This window comes from Bos taurus, chromosome 5 (assembly GCF_002263795.3).
Source record: "Bos taurus isolate L1 Dominette 01449 registration number 42190680 breed Hereford chromosome 5, ARS-UCD2.0, whole genome shotgun sequence".
NCBI classification, from domain to species: Eukaryota; Metazoa; Chordata; class Mammalia; order Artiodactyla; family Bovidae; genus Bos; species Bos taurus.
In genome coordinates, this window is record NC_037332.1 from 72,131,515 (window position 1) to 72,145,737 (window position 14,223).

At 43.5% G+C, this 14,223-nt stretch overlaps 1 protein-coding gene across 4 annotated transcripts in view; it reads right to left on the reverse strand.

Annotated features, from left to right (window-relative positions):
• LARGE1 (LARGE xylosyl- and glucuronyltransferase 1) overlaps positions 1–14,223 on the reverse strand; it is a 609,947-nt gene that overhangs the window by 325,345 nt on the left and 270,379 nt on the right. For all 4 annotated transcript variants that reach the window (NM_001205588.1, XM_005206780.5, XM_059886204.1 and 1 more), the window contains one exon: positions 3,769–4,070. In NM_001205588.1, coding sequence (NP_001192517.1) covers positions 3,769–4,070 — 302 coding nt within the window. The remainder of the gene's footprint in view (positions 1–3,768; positions 4,071–14,223) is intronic.

The following is a 14,223-nucleotide window of genomic DNA, read 5'->3' on the forward strand; positions in this document are numbered from 1 at the left end:
AAACCAACACTCAGAAGAGTGATGTAAAGTGCTCAGAGCCTCACCACCATCAAGGTAGGAAGGGAGCCAGATTTGGGCTCCTGTCTCCCACGTTGAAAGCCTTTTTTAAAAAAAAATGGGGGTATAACTGTTTTACAATGTTGTGTTGGTTTCTGCTGTATGACAAAGTGAACCAGTTACATGTATACATATACCCCCTCCCTCTTGGATCTCCCTCCCATCCATCAAAAGCTTGTGCACCCCAATGTTCATCACAGCACTGTTTATAACAGTCAGGATATGAAAGCAACCTGAATGTCCACTGACAGACGAATGGATAAAGAAGATGTGGTACATATATACATTACTGAAATATTATTCAGTAATGTATAAATAATAAAATTATTTAAATAATTTTATTTAAATAAATAAATAAAATTATATAAATAATAAAATTATTATTATTCAGAAAATATAAAGGAGTGAAATTGGGTCATCTGTAGAGATGTGAATGGACCTAGAGTCTGTCACACAGAGTGAAGTCAGAAAGAGAAAAACAATTATTATATATCAACACATGTATGTAGAATCTAGAAAAATGATACAGGGCAGGAATAAAAAGCCAGTGGTCTTTTGCCCACACTATTTTGTGGGACACTTGGGGCAGAAGCCCTCTTTAGAAATAGGATGTGTGTATCTCAGAAAGCTGAGCAGGAGAAGGAAGCCACTGGCCACACAGGCAACAGCAGGAAGAGGAATCCTCAGTTTTCGCCCTCTGTTACATTTGCACCCTCCCATTTTTTTTTCCTTTTCCTTTTCTATTTTTCACCTCCTTAATCTTACCCAGTGGTTTAAGTCAGTCTGAGTCATAATAATGTAAACACACTCGAGGAAAAGCATTTCCTCCCCCGGGCCAGCCCACATTCTAAACTGATGTCATGATCATAACCAGAGAGTAGAGAAGCCGAAAGAAATCAAACCAGCCTTCCCTCAGGCAGGGAAAGACCATTCCCAAGTTAGGGCCCAGCCCAGACCAGCCTAGATCATCAACATTTAACTGTTAAAGTTGCTAAGTGATCATTTTCAAAGATGTAAAACAGAGATCTTCCATAACAGAGGCCACTAGCAATGGTTGTAGACAATTAAATGAGACTGGGCCTGGCATATAGTCAGTACCTACTTATAGGAAGCAGATCACCAGGCAATTTAACATAATTCCTGTCTTATGCTCTCCTGAATGCATACCATGCCTTGGCTAACCCACTGATTCTTTTCCTAGATAGAGGGAAGAATGAAGAATTATGCAGTTAACAAATGACTAGCTGGCTCTCTACTCCCCAACAGCGCCCCCAAGCAACCTGGCAGGTGGACCATGCAGGCAAGATAACACTTGGAGGAGTCAGTCACACGATGGAGAAGGATGCAGAACCCAACTTCCTGCCTCGATGACTCAATGAGATTCTCCCCTTCTCCCCTTTCCCCTTTCAAACCTGTAGGACTTCCCTGGTGGTCGAGTAGTGAAGAATCCACTTGGCAATACAGGGGACACGGGCTCTATCTCTGGTCCAGGAAGATTCCACATGCTGTGGGGCAACTGAGCCCGTGTGCCACTGCTCCTGAGCCCGCTCACTTAGAGCCCATGCTCCCCAAGAGAAGCCACCACCACGAGAAGCCCATATAAACTGGAGAAGTAGTCCCTCTGGCCACAACTAGAGAAAACCTGCACACAGCAGTGAAGACCCAGCACAGCTGAAAATACATACATAAATAAACAAATTTTCTTTACAAAATGAAACAAAAATGAAATTTATGAAGGAAAAAAATGATCATGGCAGAGCACAATCTTCAGAGTTGGTTTCGGATCCCAAGTCCATCTTCTCCCCAGACTGCCAGATTTAGGATTAAAACATCTTTCCTTTCTATTAATACTTGCCTCTCAAATTATTGACTTTTGAATGGTGAGCAGACAAACCTGAGTTTGGGAACAAACAGAATTTCTCTTTTCGTCCATCATCTCTTCCTGACTTCCCACCTCAGAAGGTAAGAACCAGAAGAAAGGGAATTTTGTCTCTTTTCCCATCACTGCTATTTCCTAGCACAGAAAACAGTGTGAGATCCACAACAGAGACTCAATAAATACTCGTTGGATGAATGATGACGAAACTGCAGCCACTTCCCTGCCTGGGTTCTCTGGGCTCACCTGACCAACCATCTCACCATGCCCTAAATCCTTTCTTGCTTGACAGAGTCTTGCTTCACGTTTTCCCTACCCACACACACAGTCCTCATAGGACATCCCCCATCTACCTTTCTCCACCTCTCCACCAGCCCACACTTCAACCAGTGTGGAGAGTCCACAAGAAATGTTCCAGTCCTCAGGGGCTCTCCCTGACCACTACAGTCTACAATCCCCTCCCTGACCTTGCACAGACCTGAGTCTACATCACTTCATAACTAAGCCCTGTATCTGCTTATGACATACTACAGTGTCTCACTGATATCACTAAAAACCTTCTTCACGTGAATAGCATCTTATAGTTCGCAAATTCTTCTCTCTTCAGGGAGTTCGAAGTTTAAACATTATGAGAATGTGGTCAGGAAACAGAATAAACAAACACCAAGTAATATATGTCTGTATCTAACTAAAAATAACAAAAATGACCCACAATTGAAAACACAGTCTGTACCAGACAGTATTTGTGGCTTTCTCTGGCCATCCCACCTCCTTTTCACAATACTGCATGAAGCAGGTGTTATTTTCTAAAGTTTATTGAGGAGGCACATCTGAAGTTCAGAGAGGTTAGGTAATTTGTTCAAGCACTCACAGCTAAAGCCAACAGGGTTGGGCAGTGAACTCAGGCTTCTTTATCTCAAAAGGTCTTGCTTTTAACAAGGAGGGGCTTCTCTGGTGGCTCAGACGGTAAAGAATCTGCCTGCAATGCAGGAGACTCGGGTTCGATCCCTGGGTCAGGAAGATCCCCTGGAGAAGGGCATGGCAACCCACTCCACTATTCTTGGCTAGAGAATCCCACGGACAGAGAAGCCTGGAGGGCTACAGTCCATGGGGTCTCAAAGAGTCAGCCACGACTGGGTGACTAACACTTAACAGAGATGCTCTAATTTCCCTCCACTAGGACTAGAAGAAGTATAAAATGAGTGTGTGTGTCTGTCCTCATGCACATTCAGAGCACAGAAGAGCATAGATGTATGAAGGAGAGGGCTGAGGGGCAGCAAGGAGAGGCAGTGGGTAAGTTTTTCAAATGACCAAAGAGTTGCTAAGAAAGCCAGCATACCCTAAAAGGGGGAAAATGAAGGAAAGCTATCGAAGTTCAAAAAACTGCTTTAGATGAGCAAGTCTCTGGTTCTGAATTACAGAAGCTGGGTGTAAAGTGAGAATGAGGTCCAGGGGAACTGCCCAGCTGAGCCACAGGCCAGGGATAGCACTGTCACTGGAGGCTAAGAAACAGGGCCCCCAGGATGACAGCTAGAAATTCTCAGCATGCCAAAATGAGCCGCAAAGAAACAAGTAGCAGTTTCCATCAACTGGCTGCTCTTAATACCTCTGTGGTGCAGGCTTTCTTATCCCCATTTTTCAGATAAGGAAAACTGAGGCTGAGGCTTAAACAATCTGCCAGGCAAAGTGAGTAACCAGGCCAGATTCACGCCCAGGCCTGGGTCAAGGATGCCAGCTCTTTCCAGGCCCCTGGCCATGCTTCCAGGAGGCATTGGCCTGGGGCCAGGATGGGCAATGCGGGGCTGGGTCCTTGGAAGGTTCCCAGGGCTCTTTACCTCGCACTTCTCCACGACTGGCTGCTGCCCGCACTCGGAGCTGTTGCCTGCCACGATGCCGGCGTGAAGATTCTCACTGTCGCCGGTGCCCTCCTCCATGGAGTAGGTCTTAGAGTGGTTGCCACGCCGGTGGGATGGGCTGCGGCCCTGGGCCAAGCTGAGCTGCCGGCGGAGGGCACGGTTCTCCTCCTCCACCTCGCGCACGCGCACCTCCAGGCTCTCGCGCTCCCGCTGGCTGGACGCAGTGTACCGGGGGCTGTGCGGCTGGGCCTCCAGCGGGGACAGAGACACCGGCTTCCCATCTGTGGGCAAGATGGGAACAGTTAAGGTCGAGGAAAACAACGTGAGCCCCTCCACGTGCCCGGGACATCCAGATTCCTTGCACAGTCCCACTGAGAAGGGAAAGCAGGTGGAAAGTGAGTTACACATATATGCATCCAGAGTGAACTGGGAACAGAGTTGAAAACAGAATGACTTGCCATGAGGGTAAAAAACTAACATGCTGCTTAACTATTTACAATCGCCAAGACCAGAGTCCATTGACAGGATAAAGCTGTGGTATATACCCTTGGGAACATTACTCAGCCATGGAAAGAGAGAATGCCATTTGCAGCAACATGGACGGACCTGGATATTATCATACTAAGTCAAAAGCAAATATCATATGATATCTACTATATGTGGAATCTAAAATATGATACAAACGAACTTATTTATGAAACACAAAGAGATTCAAGAGGCTTAGAAAACAAACTTTGGTTATGAAAAGGGATATGGAGAGTAAATTAGGAGTTTGGGATTAGAACATTCAAACTACAATATATAAAATAAACAAGGTCTTACTGTATGGCATGGGGAGCTATATACAAAATCCTGTAATAAACCATAATGGAAAAGAATATGAAAAAGAATATGTATATATGTATAATTGATTCACTTTGTTGTACAGCAGAAACACAATACTGTAAATCAACTATACTTCAGTTAAAAAAAGAAAAACTAACAGGCTGTTTAGAGAAGACAATTGTAATTTTCCTAATTAAATCCACTGTCTTCTTTTCCCTACTGGGCACATTTCCAGGTAGATATTCTCGTTAGCAATAAAATATGAATATGAAGGAGGCGGTGGTGGGAGGGAAGGAGAAGAATGGGGGTGGATAGGAGGAAGTGGAGAAGAGCAAAAGGAAGAGAAGAAATAAAAAGGAGAAATATTAACTACTAAGTTTATTTAGTTCTTCCTATGTAAACTCCTATTCATCCTTCAAAACCCAGTTCCAGAAGCATCACCTCTCAAGGGAAGCCTTCTTCAATTTTCAGATAAAATATCTATCAGCATATTTCAACACAGCACTAAGACAAATATGTATCTATCATACTGGATTTGGTAAATTGTTTTACTAAATGTTTCCTTTGAAGATTGAGAGCTTAATAAGGATAAAAACTGGGTCTTACTTATCTTTGTGGTAACATTATATCTGATAAATGCTGGCATGGTAGATGCATCTGTCCATGCCAAGAGTAAAATAGTTAAGTGCAAAAACGAAGAAGGAAGTAGGAGCATAATCATGTAACTGAATGCCAGAAACAGTCTATACACTGTCAGAAACCATACACAGAGAGGGCAACTACATCTCTCAAAGTCACATGAACGGAACATAGGGGGATCAGAATTTATACCAGGTTACTCTTGTCTCAGAGCCTGTGCAATCTCCACTTAAATGCAATTTCATAAAAGGCCACATAAAGAGCCATGGATTTAAAAATGAATACAAAAGCCCCTTCTCTAAGGATACTTAGCATAACTCCTTGTATACAGTAGGTGCTCAATGCAATCTTACTGTTGAGGAGCCACAGGGACACAAGACACACCCCAAACTGTCCCATGCTGCAGAAATCCCGGGATCCAGCTACAACACAGCTGCCTCAGAGACAACCAAGCAAAAATCACGTCTCTAGAAAATTATCCTCTCTCAGCCGCCTGCTAAAAAAAAAAAATATATATATATATATGCTCTTTTTTTTCCTCCCACTTGGAGTTTTTCTCCTTCCTGCCCAGACCCCACTGAGCTTGCAGACTGTCCCAGGGAGACTGTGTGACTCACAAAACTTGAGGATCAAAGACTGTGATGAATTACACCCTATGAGTTTCACCTGTGTTGCCTTGCCGTGACGGCCTCTGCCCAGGGCCTTTTGATGTGTCTGTGGGTTTGCACAAACACAACTCCTTTTTTCCCTCTTAATCACCTCAGGGTAAAACACCTGAGCTCTGGGTCCTCTGCTATCCACACAGCAAATATGACTTGCTGAATTCCACTGCTCGGGACCACAGATCAAAGGCCGAGGCAGAGTGTGTGGGGACATGAAATCACAGGTTGATTAGGACTGCATTGTTACCAAGCTCTCTGATTACAAGCTCGACCCAGGCTTTTGAAACCTGTCTCCTTGGTTGGTAAAACCAAATTAGTTTCACTGAAAACGAAGAAGAAAAGGTAGCAACAGCAATTGTGTTTTCTCAGCCAACATCGACCCTTCCAGCAGGGGTGAGGAAGATGACCACCTAGCTCCATCAGTGGGCAGGACAGTTAGGCTTTATACCTGCTATGGCTCTGTGTGGGGCTGGGTAGCTGACAATGGTAATGTCTTGGGTTATCACAGCACAAGCAGGTGGCCATTGGCGTTCCCATTACAGATGAGGGAACTGAGCCTCTAAAAGTTTAAGCCGTATTCCCCTCGTGGTGACAGGAAACAAGGTCTCTGTGACTGCACGTGGCCGAGCTCCTGCATTTAGGCCCTGAATTGGAGGTATAGTTGTTCTGGTGTCTCAGGGGTCTTCTTTTTTCTGAAAGGACCTTAGCATATTTGGGGAGGAACCCAGGAGGCTCTGAAAGCCCACCAGGATCCCAGAAGCTCCGGAAAAAAAATATAACAAATGGAAACTCTAATAAATTTGTTCTTTAGAGGGATTAAATACTCTCAACTTTGGTTTTCCATTCTCTGAGAGTGGAAACCCTCACCCTGCAAGGGTGACAGGAAGTGTAAGACACTGAAATACCAACCATTTGGCCTCTCATTGGAAGGCATTTGGTGTCAATTAGTTCCCGCAACCCCTGTCCAAGGGGTGCACGTGATGTTATGGCCAAAATGAGCTGATGCTGTAAATTAGGGTGCTGAGGGCTCTCCATCTACTGAATACAGGCTGTTCTCTGAGTGGTCCTTGGGAGCAAGTGGCCAGCAAACTTTCACTTACTTTGATATGTGGCATCCCTGCACCTTCTTCCCTTCAGCCTTAGGCAGGTCAAATTTCATCCAGAGGCAAGAGAGAAAGGCAAACAGGGTTCCCATGGGGACGTGGTCACTTCCTCTAGCTCCTCTCCCCAAAGCTCCGCATTTTGCGTTATTTCTAATTCTTTGATTATGTGCTTGTAAAGACACAATTATGTAATCCCGAAGCAATTCTAAATCCAGGGTAGTGAGAATGCTTTCAGTAACCTGTGTCCATTTCCTGCTTTAAATCCCAGCTGGTTTTGACCAAACATAGCTCTCAAAGACTTGCAGGTGTTTTCTCTACCATAAAACTCCATAAATTTGTCATTGATGAAGTCACATAAAAATAATAAAGTAATAAAAGCCAGGCCTCAAGGAGGGGGGAGCTGATGTTAAAGCAACATGCTTGACTGTGCCCAGTGCCTGGCACCTAAGAAGGGCTCAGTAAACAGCAGGGAGGGAGATGGGAGGGAGATTCAAAAGGGAGGGGGTATATGTATACCTATGGCTGATTCATGTTGAGGTTTGACAGAAAACAAAATTCTGGAAAGCAATTACCCTTCAATTAAAAAATAAATTAAAAAAAAAGAATTGCTGGTTTGTGTGTTTGTCTGAACAGTGCACCACCTTGAGCAGGACCCTTCATCTTCCTCAGCTGGTTTTTCATTCTGACAGGGAGTGAGTGTCCTGGAGATGTGCTCCAATGCCCTTCTCGCTCTAACTTCCCAGGAGCTCAAGTACAGATGGACCCTCTGTCTCTAACCCGGGCGACCCATCCAGTACTTCGTGGGCAGAAATCAAGACAGTGGGGCCCATTGCCCTGCCACTGCTCATTCCAGTTTTATTCAGCCTGACTCTGGCTTTTGTTCCTGGACTACTCTCCTCTCTGGCTCCTGCCCCTTTTGCTCCTGCTGCTCCTAGCCCTCTGGAGGTGGGGTGAGGAGACAGTTAGGACAGTGCAAGCTCTGCTCTCTTAGAAGTGATTTGAACATCTCTGTGATGCTTTCTGGGCCCTGGTCTCTCCCATCACATGGGACTTTTTGGCCTATGGAAACTACTGTACCCACAGCAATTATTTGTCATGCTGGCAGTGGTGAAGCTTTCCCCTCCAATCCAGCTTGGATAAAATTCCGGCCCAATACACATGCCGAGCACATAGCCCGCCCCACATGCAACTCATCACCTGAATTCAACCAAGTAGTCTATACACTAGTCACCAAGATAGGTCCACTGGTGCCTGTGGTTCCACACCTGCAGATTCAACCAAGTGAGATACATATTTGTTGAAAAAAATCTGCATGTTGAGGGTCAGTGCAGTTCAAACCTGTGTCATTCAAGGATCAACTGTATTTACAAAGTGACCTCATTATAATCTGAATTGCTGGGGGAAGTGGGAGAGATAGCCAAGAAAAGCAAACAAATCACATCTATTCCTAAGAGCATAGGATTTGGAATAAGAAAAGGCTGAGTCTGTATTATGGTACTGCCACCTGTTTATAATTGTGTGTTAGTCACTCAGTCATGTTTAACTCTGTGTGACGCCATGGACTGCAGTCCACCCAGCACCTCTGTCACGGGATTTTGCCAGGCAAGAGTACTGGAGTGGGTTTCCCTTCAGGCAAAGTACTTACCTTCTGTGACTCCTTGTCCCCATATGTAAAATGGTGTGTGTGTGGTGTGTGTGTGTGTGTGGTGTGTGGTGTGTGGTGTGTGTGGTGTGTGTGTGTGTGTGTGGTGTGTGTGTGTTTGTGTGTGTGTGTGTGTGTGTGTGTGGTGTGTGTGTGTGTGTGTGTGTGTGTGTGTCTCAAGCATATTACCCAGCATCAGGCCTATTCAGAGTAGACACTCAAGTTTCCCCTTTCTACCCACCCCACCAAATCTGGAGGCAGGACACAAGGACATGGTGAAGAGGACCCTTTATTTCTGAGCCCCCCTGACCTTTGCTTTTCTGTTACCTTTCCTTCCAGTTTTCTTTCTTTTTTTTTGATCTACACTCAATTTGCACACAGAGAGCATCTTTATCACATAATGCCTATACGTTTTGCTCTACAGTTCAGCCCACTTTTACAATGTCAAACAAGACATCATTTGAAATCTCACTTGACAACATCTTCCTCCTCCCTCCCAAACTTCTTAAAAAACATGAATTTATCACTGGATTTGAATCTCTGAATCCACTTGAGATGAATGTTCTGAATTAAGAATCAAAACATCTAAGATTCAGAACAAAAAAGGTAAATTGAAAATCAACCTCCGTGCAGTGCGGTGACAGAGATTAGGGACTTGGCATCCAGAACCTCCTAAGTGATGATCTGAATCAATTTGTGTGTGCTGAAATCTCTCTGGAGTGCTGGCATTTCACACCGTGATATCCATCATTGAAAATGGATAGATAGAACTGGGTGCTCATTAATGGAGGCAGGGCCCCTCAGCCCTGAGGCCATACATGTTGGGGGCTCACACCAGCTCCTTCCAGAGGTGACACCCCTAGATCTTTCTAGGCAAGGACACCAGAGTCCCTGCACTCATCCTCAGATTTCATGAAGGCTGTCCCTGCCCACCCCACACCACCCCAACTACATCATCCTACCCATGATGAAGACACCGCATCCCTAACCTTTATACAGCAAAATCCCCCTACGTACAATCTGTTGCCAGGGCCTGCCAATTTTCCCTTCCTGATGTTTGAAGCACTTGTTTCTCATTCTATTTCAAACATTCCATCTCAAACCCAGCCTTTTAATGGTATCCTAAAACAGGGGTCAAACTTTTTCTATAAAAGCCCAGAGACTAAATATGTTTTACTTTGCAGGCCGTGCAGTCTCGAATGCAAGGACTCAACTGGCATGGCAGCACAAAAGCAGACACAGAAATTCCTAATGAGTATGGCTGTGTTCCAACAAAACTTTATTTAAAACAACAAGTGCTGGGCCAGATTTGGCCTGCAAGCCCTAGCCTGGGCCATTGTTCTAGCACATTGGTCTCCTCAGTTTGTCTCCCCACTTCCAATTTCTCTCTCTTCCAGCCAGCCTTACTCACAGGTGCCAAGGATCATGTTCTTAATGAGAACTCTATTTCCGTCACATTTTGCAATTTGAAAAATGTACAGAAGCCACTCTGTCTGCTTCAACGTCATCAATCAAACACTTCGTCAGTTCCTATTGAGCACATGTCCTGCGCTTAGAGGCTGTGTCATTTCATTTTAATTCATATAACACTTTAAATGAAGTGGGTGTTCTCACTGTGTTAGACAAATGGGAAAAAGAAGAAGAAACAGGCTCATGATTTAACTTGTTCAATGTCATCCCAGCAACAAACAGCAAACGGAGCAATTTGAACCCAGGTTCATTGGCTCCAGATCAACTTCTCTATTTGCCCCAACCATAATGTTTCCTATTTGCCCCTCTCCAAACAAGTACAATCTAGTTTGTTGTTTCTTCTGCTTCATCTCTTGGTCCCTTAGGCAAGTGGTTCTCAGTCTTGGCTACCATTACAATCCCTTGAGAAACAACAACAACAAAAACTCCCATATTAATTAGCTCAGAATCTCTGGAGATTAAGGTCTAGATATCAGAATTTTAAGAAGCACCACTCTCCTGGTTCTCCTGTGTAGCTGAGATTGAGAAATGCTGGCTTAGGAATTTCCCCCAGTTCTCAGGCTGAGATACCACAAGCCCCAGCCACCACTGTTTGCTCCTTAAAGCAAATTTAAGAAACTGGCTTAGATACAAAGAGGTCTTTAGCAGCACTGCTGCACTTAATTCTGGTGCTGCTCTAACTCAGGGCCCAGATTCTTTGTTTGAGTCTCTACTATATTCTTAGAAGCTCCCATCACATAACCCAGGGAAACTTAATTTCCTTTATACCCTAGGCTACCTGGTGTTCTAGCTCCTCCAAGCTTGGGGCTGTTGCTGCTATCCATCCCCCTTCCTTCCAGGATGAGAGCTCTTCCCAAAGCAGGGCCCTATGACTGCAGCAGCCAGAACTTGCAGCTTCCCTGGTTCACCCAGACACCCATCTCTAAGACCAATAGGTCACTTCATTCCAATGACCTGTCCAACTCTTCACCTTCCACCTAAGGTTCTGCTCATTAGGGATGCATTTTGTAATTTTACAAAACACAATGCCCTTCTTTCAATCAACATAAAAACTTCACGTGCGTGCGTGCTAAGTCGCTTCAGTTGTCTGACTCTTTGTAACCCCAAGGACCATAGCCCTCTAGGCTCCTCTGTCCATGAGATACTCTAAGCAAGAATACTGGAGTGGGATGCCATGCATCCTCCAGGGGTACTTCCCAACTCAGGGATGGAATCTGCATCTCCTACATCTTCCTGCATAGGCAGGTGCGTTCTTTACCACTAGGGCCACTTGGGAAGCTCAAAAACTTCACACCCTCCTTCAGTGCATTTTGAAATTGAAAAATAAATTAAACATTGTGGCCAAAGTCATTTTAGAAAAATTTAGAAATCTCAGTCCAACCTTGAAAGTTGCACGTTTTAGTGAAAGTCACTCTGTTGTGTCTGACTCTTTGTGACCCCATGGAATATACAGTCCATGGAATTCTCCGGGCCAGAATGCGGGAGTGGGTAGTTGTTTCCTTCTCCAGGGGATCTTCCTAACCCAGGGATAGAACCCAAGTCTCCCGCGGTGCAGGCAGATAAAACTGTTGTTAAATTTTAATCACTGGAGCCCCACGTGACAGTTGATTCTACTGATATGTCACAAGTCCAGGTATCACTAATTCTTGGTAGTTGATAGTTTCAGAGAAAGACGCAGGTCTGGGTGGAGCCATTTTCCCAAGTTCTGAACCTGTGGAATCCGACTCACCCAGAGAAGAAAAATGGGAGTGATGACATGAAAAGGCTGCTTACTTGTCATGGGATAAATAGGGTATGTTTTACCGCAAGATTCTCCAAAGTCATTTTCTGGAAGTCATGTTCAGCAACCAAAGCAAACTTGAGTTCCAGCAAAGACCCTGAAGATCATCTGGCAAAGATCAAACACAACAGTAAGGAAAGAGCGCCCCACACGCTTCTAAAAAGAATCTGCTTGTATATTTTGGAGATTAATTAATTCTTTATCAATTGTTTCATTTGCTAATAATTTATCCTATTCTGAGGGCTGAGTTTTCACCTTGCTTATAGTTTCCTCCGCGAGCAAAAGCTTTTAAGTTTGATTAGGTCCCATTTGTTTATTTTTATTGCCATTATTCTAGGAAGTGGGTCATAGAGGATCTTGCCGTGATGTATGTCAGAGAGTGTTCTGCCTATGTTTTCCTCTAGGAGTTTTATAGTTTCTGGCCTTATATTTAGGTCTTTCATCCATTTTGAGTTTATTTTTGTGTATGGTGTTAGGAGGTGTTCTAATTCCATTCTTTTACACATAGTTGGCCAGTTTTCCCATCTCCAAAATATACAAGCAGCTCATGTGGCTCAATACCAGCAAAACAAACAACCCAATCAAAAAGTGGGCAGAAGATCTAAACAGACATTTCTCCAAAGAAGACAAAGAAGCCATTCTCCAAAGAAGATGGCTAATAAACACATGAAAAGATGCTCAACATTGCTCATTATTAGAGAAACGCAAATAAAAACTACAATGAGTTATCATCTCACACCAGTCAGAATGGCTATCATCAAAAAGTATACAGACAATAAATGCTAGAAAGGGTATGGAGAAAAGGGAACACTCTTAGATTGTTAGTGGAATGTAAATTGATACAGTCCCTATGGAGAGCAGTATGGAGATTTCTTAAAAACTAGGAATAAAGCTACTATATGACCTAGTCATTCTGTTACTAGGCATATACCCCAAGAAACCAGAACTGACAAAGACACATATACCCCAATGTTCACTGCAGCACTATTTACAGTAGCTAGGACATGGAAGCAACCTAGATGTTTATCGCTGGATGAATTGATAAGGAAGTTGTGGTACATATATACAATAGAACATTACTTAGCTACAAAAAGGAACACATTTGAATCAGTTTTAATGAGCTGGACGAACCTAGAGCCTGTTATTGTGAAGTAAGTCAAAAAGAGCAAGACAAATATCATATTAATGTATATATATATGGAATTTAGAAAGATAGCACTGATGATTCTACTTGAAGGGCAGCCAAGGAAACACAGACATTTTGGACACATTGGGGAAGGAGAGGGTGGGATGATATGAGAGAACAGCATTGAAACATATACATTATTGTATGTAAAATAGACAGCCAGTGGGAGTTTGTTGTATGATACAAGGAACCCAAAGCCAGTGCTCTTTGACAACCTAGAGGGGTGGAATGGGGACGGACGTGGGATAGGGGTTCAAGAGGGAGGGGACAATACATATAACTAATGCCAAATCATGTTGATGTATGGCAAAAACCATCACAATATTGTAAAGTAATTATCCTCTAATTAAAAAAAATATATATATATATATATACTATAAAGAAAAAAAAAAAGGCAGAAAAGAACTGCAACCAGGAGGCCAGGAAAAGTGGCCTAGATTCATCTCATCGTAATAGATTTTTCCTTCATGAAATTGTTTTCCAGAACCTTGTCTTAAACAGCTTCATTAAGTCAAGAAAATGAAGACATTTTTAGCACCAATTTGCTGTCTCCCTAGCTGGGTTTTGGCTCGAAGTGCTTAAAGGGATCCTAATAAGCAACAGTGTCAGTGGTTTGCCCCTTGAAACTTCAGGATCAATGATTTCAAAGCTTCAATTCCCCCCCCCCCCAAACATCCTAAGTTCTGAAAGTCAGAGACAGTTGGTCTTTGAACCACTGTTCTTATAGAAGTGTAACTGAATCTTTCCGCTTCTAAATCTGGCCAATCTTATTTCTCTTTGATGTCCAAAGAATCTAAGTATTAACAGAAAGACTTTGTTGTTAGCATTGAAATCGTCACCAAACAAGACAAAGTATAATGTATTTAGAGCTCTATTTTTTATATAATTGAATGACATGGGGAGCAGAGTTGAGTTCTTAGACCACTTAGGTAGTTTAGAAAACAACTATTGGAGGTTAACAATACGGTGGACCCCAGAAAATGTGGTCTTTATTCCAATCTCAAGAATCAACCAGTGTGTGAGAGCAAAATAAATTCACATTCCCATCACCTTTGATCACTCTCTGCCCCCATTTAGTTCATTAACTTCAATCATGTGTTTCTTGCATAGCCTCAAAGATGCCCAGC